Source organism: Nestor notabilis, unplaced genomic scaffold (genome assembly GCF_000696875.1).
Source record: "Nestor notabilis isolate BGI_N333 unplaced genomic scaffold, ASM69687v1 scaffold4611, whole genome shotgun sequence".
In the NCBI taxonomy this organism is placed as follows: Eukaryota; Metazoa; Chordata; class Aves; order Psittaciformes; family Psittacidae; genus Nestor; species Nestor notabilis.
This window is the reverse complement of record NW_009915128.1, coordinates 54,893-69,714: the sequence shown is the minus strand read 5'-3', so window position 1 is coordinate 69,714 and position 14,822 is coordinate 54,893. Positions and strand designations below refer to the sequence as shown.

The 14,822-nt window shown below is 37.0% G+C and overlaps 1 protein-coding gene across 1 annotated transcript in view; it reads right to left on the bottom strand.

Moving 5' to 3' along the window:
* Positions 1-14,822, bottom strand: part of MCTP1 (multiple C2 domains, transmembrane 1) — a gene marked incomplete at its 5' end in the record, with an annotated part of 149,576 nt that overhangs the window by 80,411 nt on the left and 54,343 nt on the right. The window contains 3 exons of the mRNA XM_010023972.1: positions 12,136-12,255; positions 13,994-14,068; positions 14,415-14,516. Of these exons, the coding sequence (XP_010022274.1) occupies positions 12,136-12,255; positions 13,994-14,068; positions 14,415-14,516 (297 nt within the window). The remainder of the gene's footprint in view (positions 1-12,135; positions 12,256-13,993; positions 14,069-14,414; positions 14,517-14,822) is intronic.

Genomic DNA, 14,822 nt, shown 5'->3' with positions numbered 1-14,822 from the left:
CAGGAATGCTACCCATGTTTATAAAAATAACTGCTACGACTCTCAGCTCTGGTTTAATTTGTGACTGCCTTTTCACAGACACCTTTTGCTCTGCCTGCGTCAGAATCCACAGTCATCTTTGATCTGATGAAGTGAAGGCACCTGATTTAAAACACCATCAGCTACAGCTCTTAACTATCTCACATTGTGAGAAACAGTTGAATGATTTCATTAAAATAATTTAGTTTAAATTAGGCATATTAGACATTGTAAGTAAAGGAGCAGAGGGATGAGTGCAGTGGTCCGGAGGCAATGAAGCGTACCAACCAGAGATTCCCGGGTTCAGATCCGGGGTCAGATATGCACCCCCAGACCCCAGCTTTGGCTGGGAGTGTGCCTGGAGGTGGCTGCCTCTGTTTTTGGGAGAATGCAGGGGCAGAGTTGTGTGTCAGGGGGGATTAACTACATTGTCACTCGCTAATGACAGCTGCCAGATGATTAGAAACCACATCAAGTTCTTAACTTTAACTTTGCTAATCAGCAAGACCAAACTCTTACAACCAGTTTGCAATTTCTTCTATTAAAAAAAAAGAAAAAAGAAAAAAGAGGAAGACTAAGAAGGAGTTTGCATGTTTACTACCTAATCAGGATGTAAGTCAGCGAACCAGCATGCAGTTGTAAAAATGAACTTCAATGGAATAAAATACTTGACTGATTTTTGCCCAGCTTCAACAGGACAATTTGCAAGGGCTGTTTTCCTATGCAAGAAGGGCAAAGGCTTTAAACAATTAATACAATTTCATTATCAAATGCTGACCATCAAGAATAAATCAAGAGGAGGGAAATTTTATTTAAGCATTTTGACATCATATTCTTCAAGAACATGAACTTGAGAACAGCAAAGCTCTGCTACACTTACTGGGAGAAAGATAAAAAAAAAAAAAGAACTTTGCAGAAAAAGATCTGAATAGCCTTTACTGTGACCATTCACTGGGTAGGCTGTTGGTAAAGGCAAAATACCTACATTCACTTTCTGGGTACTTTTTGCCTCCGTATTCTCCACATAGACAGAAAGCTTCCTTCTTCAATACTACTTTTAAAGCAAATTCAAAGCAGACAGTTAATGGCAAGGTCACAATGATTTATTTTTTTTTTAACCCATGACTCTGATAAGGCTGCTTTCGGAAATGTAATGGTTACCCAAGCCTTTTATGGCTTTAACAAACCCCTACTTCTGCCTCTTCTTCCATACAATGCAGACTCTATTTGCACCCATGTGGTACTAAATTACAGATAAAATTACAGCAAATTTGTTTTCTCAAAAAAGCAGCGAGGCCTAACATCCCTTGAGTAATACCAGCCCTGTCTTTCATTCAGAAGTAGAACTGGAGTAATTTTCCCCCAGAAACAAACGTTTCTCCCTGCCACAATGGAGCCGTTGTTGCCGGTTTGCAGGTGCTCAGGTGGCAGCCCCAGGGATACCTGACCTGGCAGGACCACCCCATTGTGGATGGTCACGCCACTGGTGTACAGCGCCCATGAGCTGGGCTGGCGGAGGCCACTCTGGCTGCTACGCCAAGACACACACTTGAACACATCAAGAGTTACAGAGATGTGTCTTGTTCATACTGATTGAATCAAGGTAGCTAACAAAGCAATTGAAGCAGCCTTAAAACAATTGAAGCAGCCTTGGAACAAAGCAAAAATACCTTTAAAGGTTAAAAACCCCACACAACTCCCACCCAAAGTGATTCTTGTATGTGAAAGGAATACTGACAAAATAATGACCTACCAGCGCACCGAAGTCACTTTCCAAATGCTTTAGCTAATAGACTGTGATGAATAAATAACTTTTTAATGAGTTTCACCAGAGTTGCATTATCCAGCATTAACATATCCAGCATTAAAAACACTATTTAGATTGATGTGAATCTGTAATGCTACAAAGACAGTGACATAATACAGAAAAAAGCTCAAACAAGAGATTTCATCAGTTACCTTTTCTTTAAAATAAATCACTCCAAAATGTTTCTATGTTTACTTGTGATACCATTCCTAAAAGACGAAAATCAAGCACATTTAGGGAATAAGCACTAAGTGCCTTACGCTGTTAATCATTATCTTGGGAAAACTACACTGTGTTTTATATACTAATACTATGACATTTTTATTAACTCATAATCCCTCTGCTAACAGTGGTGCTTTAAGCCAGTAATAATTAAGATGGCAGCAAATATTAAATATACCTACTTTCAAATTTTTCAGTCACATTAAAGAGATACAGTATCTGATGGTACTCGAGGTTCTTTAAGGGAAAATGGGATACTGTATACTGAGAAAAAAAACCCAACCCTCTTCCTTTATTTATTAAGGAAAACAGGCTTAAATAATCATTAACAGTATCCCTTAAAATATCAACCACTCATCTTCAAAGGAATTAGATTATTTTAGTTACTATTAATACACATTTCCTGGAAATTGAAGAATTTGTCAGAGGAAAATGGAGCTTCAAGTATGTGCACCTGAGAGATATTTTCTCTCCCATATAGACTGAGAACAGACATATCATACAGGCTGACTTTATTAAGATGAGAGTAGTCGAGAAAGGAGCATCTGAAGCTAAACTGACAGCACATACTCATATATTTAAAAATTGAGGAGCAATGTAACGAAACAGCAAAACCTCATGCATTAGTCCTGCCAGGGCTACCACTAAAGCAGAGATTTACTTTCAGCTTAACATGTTTACCCCTCAAGTTCTGATTTACAGGAGACATACTGAGTGCAGAGATATGCATTAATATTGGCTTGATTTTTTTTAATCATAAGTTTACCCAAATATACAGTAACACTTCCTGTAGCAACAAATGCAAAATGCGTACTCAGTATATCAAAACAGAATTAATTTTATCCATTTTTGAGCACATTTCTTTGCTACCTTTTTACTTTTTTAATCAGGTTAGGATGTGTCTGTCTCTTGTTCATTAACGAGCAGTGTCTGCTTACAGAGGCCAGTCAATTAGAACTGGAATACAGGCACGTCTAATCACAGCTACCATACGACTGTGGAGAGAAAATCACGTCTCCTATTCAGCCGGTGCTGCACGCTAATTGCCCAAGAAGTTCCAATTGCATAGTACCAGTTCTAACAGATAATTTTGCAGAGCTAACAAATAGCTGCGAGAGCAGTGGTCAATCTCAAATAAACAAGACTAAATTATGCCTATTTTTTGCTTTTGCAGAACAGTGGGTTCTTCTTAGGACACTTGTATCTCTGGAAAGTGGTTGGTATCTTGTAACTTCAGAACTACGGTAAGTGTGTGGATGTTATTTATGGAAATGTACAAACTCCAAAGATCTGCCATGCAGCTCTAAGTCCATTCAGTAACAGCTACAGCCATTTGGCTTACAGTTACTGATTTAATTTTCCTCTTCAGTAACCATTCTGGTCACAACATTAGTTATCTCTCCTGGCTAATTGTTAATACTTATTCTGTAATAAATAATACCTACCAGTGAAACCAAAATAAATTACACTTTTAAACTAAGTCTCCTTGCTTACTGCAAAGTAATAAATACATTCTGTGATATAAACACCTACAATTTTTCTTTTGAAAATTAAATAATTAAAGTAAATAATATAAAAAAGATGTTGCTTCTACCAAACAAATGGCTATGAGGTTCACAGGCTTTTTATTTCAAGGACAACTGAAATTCTCCTCTCCTTCAGAAGTTGAATTACTTGAGTGACACTTGGTTAAAATTTAACATTCCACCCAATCTTTACATGGCTAAGGCTAGGCAAGGGTTTTCTTCACAACTTTGAAGCCATCATTCTGGCCTTTAATTAAGAAATTTAAGCAAGCATTCTCCCTAGATAGTGATCTGCTTGATACAGCCTTGTCACCAAGATCTGCAGCTGCTGCCTTGAGCTGAGACGTAAAAGGAAAAAGCACATGGAAAGGTAGTTTAGGGAAGTATAATTTTTCTGAAAGGATGGATTTAATCCTAGTTCTTCAGGTATGGAAAACACCCTGGGTGGAAAGAATGTTTATGTGACTAAACTATAAAATCAAGATTACTTTAATAATGTGCCGTATACCTCTTAATATAGAAGAAAAGCAAAAAACTCCACCACTTGTAAACTTCTTAAGTACTCTTCTGTAACACTACTGTGCTTGAGTACTTTGTCCCCTTGAAATAAAGACAGTCTACTCACTACGGAAAGATACACATTATCCCAGGTGAGGGATGACTTCTAGGGCTCCTGATTTTTCACATCCTGCCATAAGGAAGTTTCCCCAACTGCGACAATAAGCACTTTTCCTAGTTTAGCTGTAAATGCCCAGTTCCTTCCTAGGACTTTCCTACATAAATTGTAGTGGAGCTCAGGAGAAAATAAAGCTTCTTCCATGGGAAGTCCACCTCAAACTGAGGAGGAAGGCAGAGGGGCCACAAGAAAGGGGCAACAGAATGAGACAGTTGATTTCCACTTCAATTTCCTACTTACCTGATGGGGAACGGACTGATCATTCATTCTCTTTGCCAGTTCTGCTGGCTTTGGACACCACTGCCACCAGCAACATTCCTACCTGCCAGTGATTCCCAAGTGGTAAGCAAGCTTTCAAATGTTCTCTGGTCCAAGCCAGACAATTTTGGAATGGGAAGCATGAAGCATCATTCTTTGTCCTAAAGTGCAGGATAAAGCTGTGTGTGGCACACAGTCCCTTTTTACAGAAAAGGGACAAAATTTTCCATGTAACTTTGGCAACAGTTGCATAAGGGTGTTATTCTTTTGAGGCTTTACTTACAACACCTATAAAACCAATTGCTGTCAGTCATGCAACATGTGTGGCACTAGTGGAAACAAAGTATGTTCTAAGCCTTTTTTTATATCAGTGCTCTGGATTTCAGGTTCTGCAATCAAAACTGAAATTATAAAATTGCATGTCAAATAATAGAAGCAGAACAAATATTTTTACAACAAGTATCTGAAATATTACAAAGTTACTGTAAGTGTTTTCATGCCAGTAAAATCCAGCATATTGAAAATTACTTCTTTCATCCTGGCACAGATACTTATAGTATCATATACCAGCTACATACCTACTAAAGAAGTGACTGCTCTATAGGGATGAGCATACTGAAGATTTCTTAAGGAACATTAGAAAGAAACTAGTATCTTCATTTTTTAACATGCTGTCCTTTCTACTTCTCTTGATTCTCCTTACATGGGATTTCCTCACTAGCATGCAACATATCTTACTGCTTCTTTCTTTACTAGACAAACTTTTTGCAAAACATTGCATTACCTATTCAATAGCACAGTAAAATCAGTGTGTCCCATAGTTCTTCCACGTCAAAGGAAACCATTATAATACCTACCACTGCTGAAACACTCTTCGTAACATGATTTTATAATGTGTCCACTTTCATGTGACTCACAACTAAAAGATGAAAAAGTAAGGTATTTTATAATCCACCCATGTGCACTATTTAAGTAATTACAGTCTAAACGGCCAAGATTTCCTGCAATGACTGTGAAAAAGCAACTCGGGGAACACAAGGATGAAAGGGTACACAACTACTTTCTTCTTAGAATAGCATTGCTAAATAATTATCCAAATTTAATATCAATGCTATCTTGAAAATTTTATATTCTCGAGAGTTTTGTGCACTCAAGAGGAAAGTCAGCTAAGAATACATGATGCAGTGCAACCCCTTTCTGGATACGTAGCCACACTGGGTCCAATGCAATCACCCTACAACATTTCCAGTGACACCAGGAAGCTGGGAATTGCCTTGCACATGATTTGCATTATGGGAAACATACTTCACAGCAAGACTGCAACTCATGTGAATTGGCTGCCTGGACTTCAAGTCACTTCACTGCCTTAAATGGAAATCTAAGCTCTGATAATCAAATACTTTCAGTGCATGGTTTCAGTTTTCTAAGAAAGGAGAAAGGTAAATAGGTGGGAAGAATGGTCTGGTAGTGAAGTCCAAAACTTGGGATAGTGATGCTCTAGTCTGCTGTTTATTTCCTGTTTGAGAAATCATAAAACAAGGAAGGTATTTCCCCACACTGCATAGCTGGTTTTGAAGTGGAACACTTTAAGATTATGAAGAATTTAAAACGGAATATAGGTAAGTACCTAAAATAGATATAAAGGAAAAATAAACACCCAAGGGAGCAATTAAAGAGCCTGAAGATAGAGCTGGTGTTGGTTTAGACACCATGGTTTGGGTATCCCAGTCACCTGGATGGTGATGGTTGAAGTGACACAGAACCTAAGACAGACACATGCCCTCCTGGAACTGCAGCTGGGTAGCACACAGGATGCTCTAGATTACTGAAAACAGCACCAAATCTGCACTTAGGCAATGAATCACACCATTAAACTGGTTTAGCAAGTACGCATTCACTCCATGAAGGAAATAAAATGAAAAAGATTTTTTAAAAAACAAAGTAAAATAATGAAAATTTTTACATATAGAAATACTGCCCAATCTTTCTGTGTACCACATTTACAAACACACAATGTTTCTAACACAAGACATGGACTGATGATATCAAGCATCATTCTACACCAGCATCATTCTTCAGTTCTAAGGATAAGTACACAAGTTTCTTTTAATCACTGCTGCTGCTGGTATGTTCTTTACTTATGACTGGTTATGATAGCAACAGGAATTTTTGGAAAGGCTTTTTTAGGATGTAATAAGTTTTTGCAGCTACCTCACCAGCACTTCTTCCAATTTCAAATTCTAGGCAACAGGTGGCAAAGACAATCTGATAGTTCACTTAACACTGGGTTCAGTAAAAAGCAATCTGAAGGTGTTTATGTTATGTCCTCAATAATGGTATCAACAGTGGCAAAATATATGAGCTCTTAAATATATCTGCAAAATTCTGATTCTCCTACAGTGTGGAAAAAAAAGGTAAACACCTGGTAGCTAACACAAGTGCATTCCCATTCCTGATAGTACCCACACTCCCAAAACATAATCTGTCCTTCAGCTTTGAGTGACAGTTGCTTCTGAAATACACAGTAGTGATCACCTTCCTTTTTAATAGGGAAAATCTAAGCAAGTTGACCAAATTACTTTATTGTCTTATTTCCTGCCAGGGACCAGCTCCTTTTTTCTCCTGCTTCCTTCTCAGTTTCAGTTAATTAGCATGACACCACAGCAACTAAATGGTGTATGTGCAAGAGAACTAACACTTAACGTTAGCTACACTATTATGTCATTTTCACACACAATTCTGTAACATTAGAAGACAAAGCGAAGGTGAGTTAGACCTGACAAACGACTTGGATGCAGGGCAAGTCATATTATCAATATTTCAAAGCCTGAGAGAGTATTTTCTGTGTGCATACACAGGTATAGAAAGATTCTGAGGAATAAGAAGAGGAACAGGAGAATATGGTCATAGGAAGATCTAATTTGAGGATGTATTGAAAAGCATGCATGTGATCAGGTAAGGGTACTCTGCTTCCAAATGAGAAAGAAAACAAGTTTATTTTATAAGTAACAGTTAAATGTTCAAGCAGGCAATTAAAGTGCTTTACTAAGGCCACTTTGGGATAGCAAACACTTTGAAGATTATATATTCCCTCATATTTCATGTTCAATGTTCCTCTAAGTAAAATATGTGGTTCCCTTTAGTTAATCAGTTATGAATTGTACTTTAAAGGTAAGGGGACATTTTTGATAATGCACATATTAAACTTTTCATTAAACTACCAAATTTAAATTCTACCTTTTTGTGCACTCTGACATTTTTGTCTGGCATTTTCATTAATTTTGCGACATACATAAATGTAGCTGAAATGTTAACTGATCAATACTTTGTCTCTCTCATGTAGCACTGGAGCAAAGCTCCCCAAGGACCATGCAGCAGTACAGAAATTAAATGTGTAAAATATCAAATGTTAATGTTAAACACAGCAGCACGTACTGTATAAGGACTGAAAAGGCTAAAAGAATTCCAAATGGACAGATGGTAGCACAAATTATCTACAATCACATTTAAAGATTAAAGTTTGTCCCGTAAAATAATTCATTGACTCAAGTTGAAGTGTGTCCTTTTACTGATAGCTCAGTTGTCCAATTATTTTTGTGCTCATTACAGTGAGAAATGACAGTATTGGAAAAAAAGAGTGCACACTTCTTTTCCCCCTACATTGCGCCCACTGACATCTGCAAGAACACAAATGTCTGGTCAAGAAGCTGATGGAAATGAGGCCCAATTTAGCAGACATTTGAAAGCCCACAGTAGATTAATGTAAAGAAAAAACTTCCCCATTTCCACACTCTAATAAAGTTCTTTGGTCTGGCATATACCATATTAATTACTGAATTAAAAATATATAAAAATTAACCGCTAAATTATCCAAAGGTCTGTTTAAATACAGAATATCAATCATATGAATTTACAGCAAAGGCTCTCTCTACTTATACCATTCTTTTCCACTGCATTTAGCTTCTTAAAAAGCATTAACACAGGCACATGACATATTCTTTATCAGCCTCTAGACATAACAGGGCTATACGTAATATAATAAAGCTGTTCTGGAACTGAAACATTAATTTTAAATTGTTGCTTATTTAACAGGAAATAAATATGGATAAACTGGGAGAATATTAAATCTTCCAATGGTTCAAATCCAAAGCCACATTCTAGCCAGATCAACCTATGTTTCATGAGCTATTTACAAATATCTTTGAATATCTGAAAAATAACAAGTTAATATGTCACAGTTAGTTTGCTTAAGAATATAAAAAATATTTCTGGATAGCAATTATTATTTTGCCGTGAACTACAGAGGCACAGAAAAAAAAAGTGGAGTCAAAACCTTAAGTCATTCAGACAAAATCCCCAGCGACAGAGATGAAATAATGAAGTTCAACAGAAACAGGTAAAGCATGGTTTTACCTGTTGAGGAAGTTGAGGAAGTGCATCATCTGGAACACTGAAAACTTAACTTCCAGGTTTCTATACTTCTAGGTACATCATTGCAACACCAGTCACTGAGCTGGTGCATTTCGAGAGATTTGAGAAAGAAACATTTTCCCAAATAATGTAATGGTTTGAGAGAGCTGAGCTCTGGAGTATAAACAATCAGCAAGCCCCTTCAATGAACATGTATAGTCTTGATGGTCAGCACTGTGACTCTCCAAGGAGAATGACATTAAAAAGAGCTGCAGTGAACACCTCAGTGTGCAAAGAGCATAAAGCAGATAACTGCAGCATGTTACAGAGTCACCATATTGATGGAGGCTTCATGTGGGTTTCCAAGACAAGTTGTCCTTTCCAGACCTCTCTTATTAATTACAACTACATGTCTAAAAGCTTGGCTAGTCTGCCAGAATTTCTTCCCCTGTGGTCTACTGTATCAGTAGCCTCATCAGAAAGTAAAGACTTGGAGAGAGATATGAGATAAGGGTACCTGTAATTGTAATGACAGGAACTTGGGAAAATGAGAGATCTGAAAAATCAACCCTCACACATGTAACTTATGTGAAATGGCTATAAATCTGTATCGGAATGTTATCCATCAAGGTATGTCTTTAAATCCAAAAGGAAGGAATGGTTAGTTTAAAAGTTTACATCTTGTACATTATTTATTAGTCTGAATACAGAGCTGGAATGCTCCAAAACAGCCTATTTCTCATCTCCTTTCTGGCACTGTCATTTCACTGTGACATTCTCTAACCTCTGGGAAACAACCTAAAGATGAGATACAATTTGTATAGTAGTGAAGAGATGAAAATGATACATATAGGTTCAAAGTTTTTAATAGACTCTATTAAACTGAGGTGTAACTTTAATGCAAGGATAATTCAGTGTTACACATGCAAATAGACCACTCGCAAGATTTTTTAAGGGCCTACTATAGCTTTGAAACTCCAGAAACCATCTAAACTCCAAAGTTTATGATCATGATAGAAGTTCATGCAGATTTGACTTGCCTAGCAAAACCTTATCCATTTTTTGCCCAATAGAGGGATGATTTGATGTTTGGAGAGAAGAACACCAGGTTGAAAAGCACAGGATGCACTTTGGATGCAGAGCAGGAACACATCTGTGCAGTCTCAGCACTGATGCAGATGTAATATATATGTAACTACCACAACCACCACAAAGCGAAACAAATACTAAAAGGAAACTAAGCAAAGCAGGCTTTTAGTACATATATATTTATAAAATATGAATATATATATATAAAAATAATACCAGAACTAGTTTCTACCACAATACACTAACTACAACAATGACATATACTAACTACAGATGTCCCTGCTCAAATTCTGTGTCCCTGCTCAAATTCTGTGTTTTACATATTTCCAACTACTTATTAGGACACAGAATTTCTTTTATGACTGGAAATAATTACAGTTTGACAGCAACATAACTTTTTCCATGGCCACAGCACTGCACCATGAGAAACAAATAATTTCACTAGCCTCAAAGAACAGGACATCTTTCTACTTCCCTTTCTTCTACCAGGAAGAAGTGGGTGTTCCATATCCATATTAAAATCAGACTTAGATTCATACTCACTAATACGAGCAGTAATAGCATCATGAATATTGGAATTTTAAGTGGAGATCTATATTTTCCTATGAAATTTTGATCACTTTAAACTGAAATGATAATTTTTCTAAAGTAAACAGTAGCAAGCTATTTAGATTTTGCGCATATTAGAGTTACACAGACATCAGTAAAAGTATAAAACCCCTGAGTGCTTCAACAGCACACGTATCTCCTGTACGCCTGATGAACATTGCAGCCAAGGACTGGCAATGTGCTGCCATCCTTTGACAGGTTGGATGGTGCTTTGAGCAACCTGGTCTAGTGGAAGGTGTCCCTGCCCGTGGCACAGGGTTGGAACTAGAAGATCTTTAAAGTTCCTTTCAACTCAAACCGTTCAATAATGATGATGGGCTACAGCAGAGTTTAACAAGTCCTGTGGAACAAATGGAGCCCTGCTAGAAGAAACTTCCTGCAAACCAGCTAAATTTAGTGACACACCAAAGTACCCCATTTTATTGCTCCAGCACAGCCAGTTTCACTGTCTGGTTTGCTTTCTCCAAATTTGAGGCATCTGAGCTTTAGTCACCCAGCCTAAGAGCACTGTCACCAGATTCCCTTTATATTATTCAAAGTAACACCAAACCCGAGTTCATATTCATGGTAGAGAGGCTTATAATGTCAGTATTTCAGCAAACTTAATAAATTTAGATATTCCAGAAAAACTGTGCCCATGCATACATGTTTACTCCTGGGGAAAAAAAAATACAAACCCCAAACAAAAAACCAGAGACTTTGGTTCTGTTTGTAGCTCATGTGATTTTGAAAGTTACAATACATTCATCTGGGAAAAAGACTTTAACCTACAAGGATGCTTGGCTAATATTAATGAAGCTAACGGTTATGGAGAAATAGTTTCAGTTATATCACTAAAAATGAATTCACTAAAAACAACTATTATCAGAGCTTAATGTCCACAAGATACTAATTTGTTTGCATTAATGATTTTAAAGTTGATTTTGTTTTATTTTGGGGTGGTATTTTTGTTTCGTTTTGTTGTTTTGGGGTTTTGGTTTTTTTTCAGTTATTTTTTAACAAAGAACACTAAATCTTAGAAAGAAAGTGACTGTTTGGGTCCAGAGCTTTGCAGTTCTAAAAAAGTTACAAGCATAAAATATATTGATATGTGGAGAGTAAAATCACACTAATTTTACATTCATGATATGTAAAAGAATCCATGAAATACACAAACCAAATCTTAAGAGTAAATATATGACATACAATGGGGCCACACAAAATTTAATGGAGGTAATGTGTGAGAAGCTCAAGAATGCCATCCATAGTTCACTGACTGTATTTTGAGTTCTATCACTCTCTTATTAGAACAATTACAAATCTGAAAAATCACCAACTTTCTATCTTGATTGTGTGACATTTTAAACTTAATTACTTAAAAATAAAAAAAAAAGTGAATAAGCATGACTTGTGATACCTTCATAATTCAAAGTCTAAACCAAATAAATAAATAACATCCTACCATGTCAACACTGTATTATCTCTCAGGCTAGAACACAAATACACCAGGGTGATTAACAATAATATAAAGAAGATCATACCAAAAAAGCAGCGAGACTTCTCGAGGGAGAATCCCAGTCAAAGCAACTGCTAATGTAGTAGGCGGCATTTATGAGCACGATGATACAACGCTTCATCCTGATAAAGTTTCTTAACAGCAGCTGTTGAAAAGATGAAGAACAAAACTGTTTCAAAACCCCAGAAGCCTCAGAAGAGGCTGACACTTACAATAATGTCAATTGATATTAACTGAATTAAATTCTGACAAATTGTTGTTCAGTTTTAAAAAGCCACTTAAAAACTTCATAAATTATTTTGATATTAAGATTTAAGTTTTGCTATGTAGGCAAGACTTTTCCCCATTCTCAGGTACTTAGCGAATGTTAGCCTCTCTGAATAAAAAGATGTTGCAGGACACTAACTTGAAAACATGTAGAATTACTGCTCTAATCTAATTAAGATCGCATGCACCTTCTACATTCATTTTTTCCTTCATTTTTATAAAATTTTTCTGCTGTGATGAAAATTTTGGCCACATAGTTTTAAATAGCTATCAAAGTAACTTTACTCACATACATTCAATCCACAGAGATGAGAGACAACAGTGCCAGGTTTTAATTCAGGAAGACACCCTTAAATCCTCTCAAATTGCATTACACTTGACCAAAAAAAAGAGTTAACAAACCAGGGAATGATTTGTGTACTGAATAGCACAGAAAATGCTAGTTAAGTAAGACATGCTCACCCTTGGAAAATGTGGATACTTTAAAATACCACCACATCGGTTATACATAAAGATTCCTTCCTCACTCCACCCCCCCACCCCCGAAGTGGTATTGTGGTGGGCTATCCCATGCAAGTCAAACAAAAAATCCCAAACAACTGGAAGTAGGCATTTCAAGTTTACTCCTCTGGCCATCTGCAAAAATGACAATGCCATTTTCTGTTATGAAAATGGGGAGAAGAATGACTTGAATAGAAGGCCTTGCTGCTTCTTTGCTGGAACAATAGTACAAAATGCAGCTTTAGCAACTGCATTACTCATAACAGTAAAGAAAGAAATATTTTCCCTTTTGAAATCTTTTTTAATGAAATACATAATAAATAAAATACATAAATGACATAAAATTAAGCCAGCAGATAATTTAAATTTCACTCAAGTATACTAGCTTTCAGCAAAATAAAAACCAGTTCTGAGACCTTTGCCTTTTCACTGCAAACAACAAAAATCTCATTCCCACAGCCCAACGAAAAACCCAGTTCTCTCCATATAAAATGCATCATTTGCGGAACATATAAACCTTAGTCAAAAGTAGTTCAAGTAGATTAAAAGATGTGTTAAATATATGTTACCAAAACATTAAAACTGTGTGTAGCAAAAAATACCCAGAGGGGAAAAAAAAAAAGGGTGCAGACATGTGATTTCTGCCCATTCTTTGATTTCCTACCCACAGGACTCTTCAAAGTAATAAAGACTTCTAGTCTGCTTTCACCTTTGATTCAAACCTTACTCAATTAACTTACCTAAAATTTGGCTAAAAGAATGCTGAAAGGCTCTCTAACCCGCAACAAATGGAGATCTTTCAGGTCAAGGTTAACAGCAAAAATTTATGCAAGACTTAGTTTACATGCACCTGTGCTATAATCTGATATGGGTGGAACCTGATGGTTTCAACTGTGTTCTTATTCAGGTATTTCATGGAAATTAAGCTGCAATTTATAGAGGAGACACAATAAAGCCATGTATTTTGTTTCTGCGTTTTCCAGCCTATCATATTCTTTTGTAAACAGATAATGAAAATGTTATTCTCTAACCTCAGCAGTATGGTACCAGATATCTGCGTGTCCACACTTGATATTAAGGCTTTCGGAAAGGATTAGTGTTTCCTTACTCTTTACCTGTTTAGACAGTCTGTTTTCCTCTTCAATGTACTTCACTTCTTTGGGCATTAAGGTTCGTATGCTGGCTTTCACCTACACATTGAAATGTGCGTCAGTATTTCAAGCTCACCGCTCCTTACTAGTAACACATGCTTCAATTTGCAAACCCCACTAAGTTTCAAAGTCATGGCTGCCAAGCCCGTAAGCGGCACGTAAGTGCACAGAGGCATGGGTTGCTGCTCCGTACGCTCACAGCAACAGCAGCGGCAGCAGCAACAAAAAGAGTGGGTGTGCCAGGCAGTAGCAGAAGAGTATTCTGTAGTATACATCAAGGTTTAGAGAAAATGAGGAATGACAGAAATTCTCTACAAATCAGGAACAAAAGCTTTCATGAAACTGAACTCTTTAGCAGTACAAAAAAGCCAAAGTTAAGACTTACAGCATTAAAAATCACATCTATTTCAAGATAGATGACCCCCTTTGTTGGCCCTGTCAGCTGCTTGTTTTTCAAGACGTAGGCTTTCTGTTCACCATTTTGAATCTGCAGGAAAAGGACATGACAGCCGTCTGTCTCACGGTCTCTGCTGAATACACCCCCCTGCGACCCCTGACCCCCAGCTGCTGAAACTGACAGAGAACCCAAAACAACTGTGGCAAGTCTGACAAGTACCTGTTCATTACCAGCACCGAGTCTGTCAGGAAAAATTAACTATCATGGGATTCAACATGGCCGTGAATTGAGTATGTTAAAATTTTAGTGTTCTTATTACAGACCTTGGTTGAGAAATGACAGACACGAAGCTGCAATTTTTTTTATTTTATTTTTTTTAATCCCCCTCCACCCCCC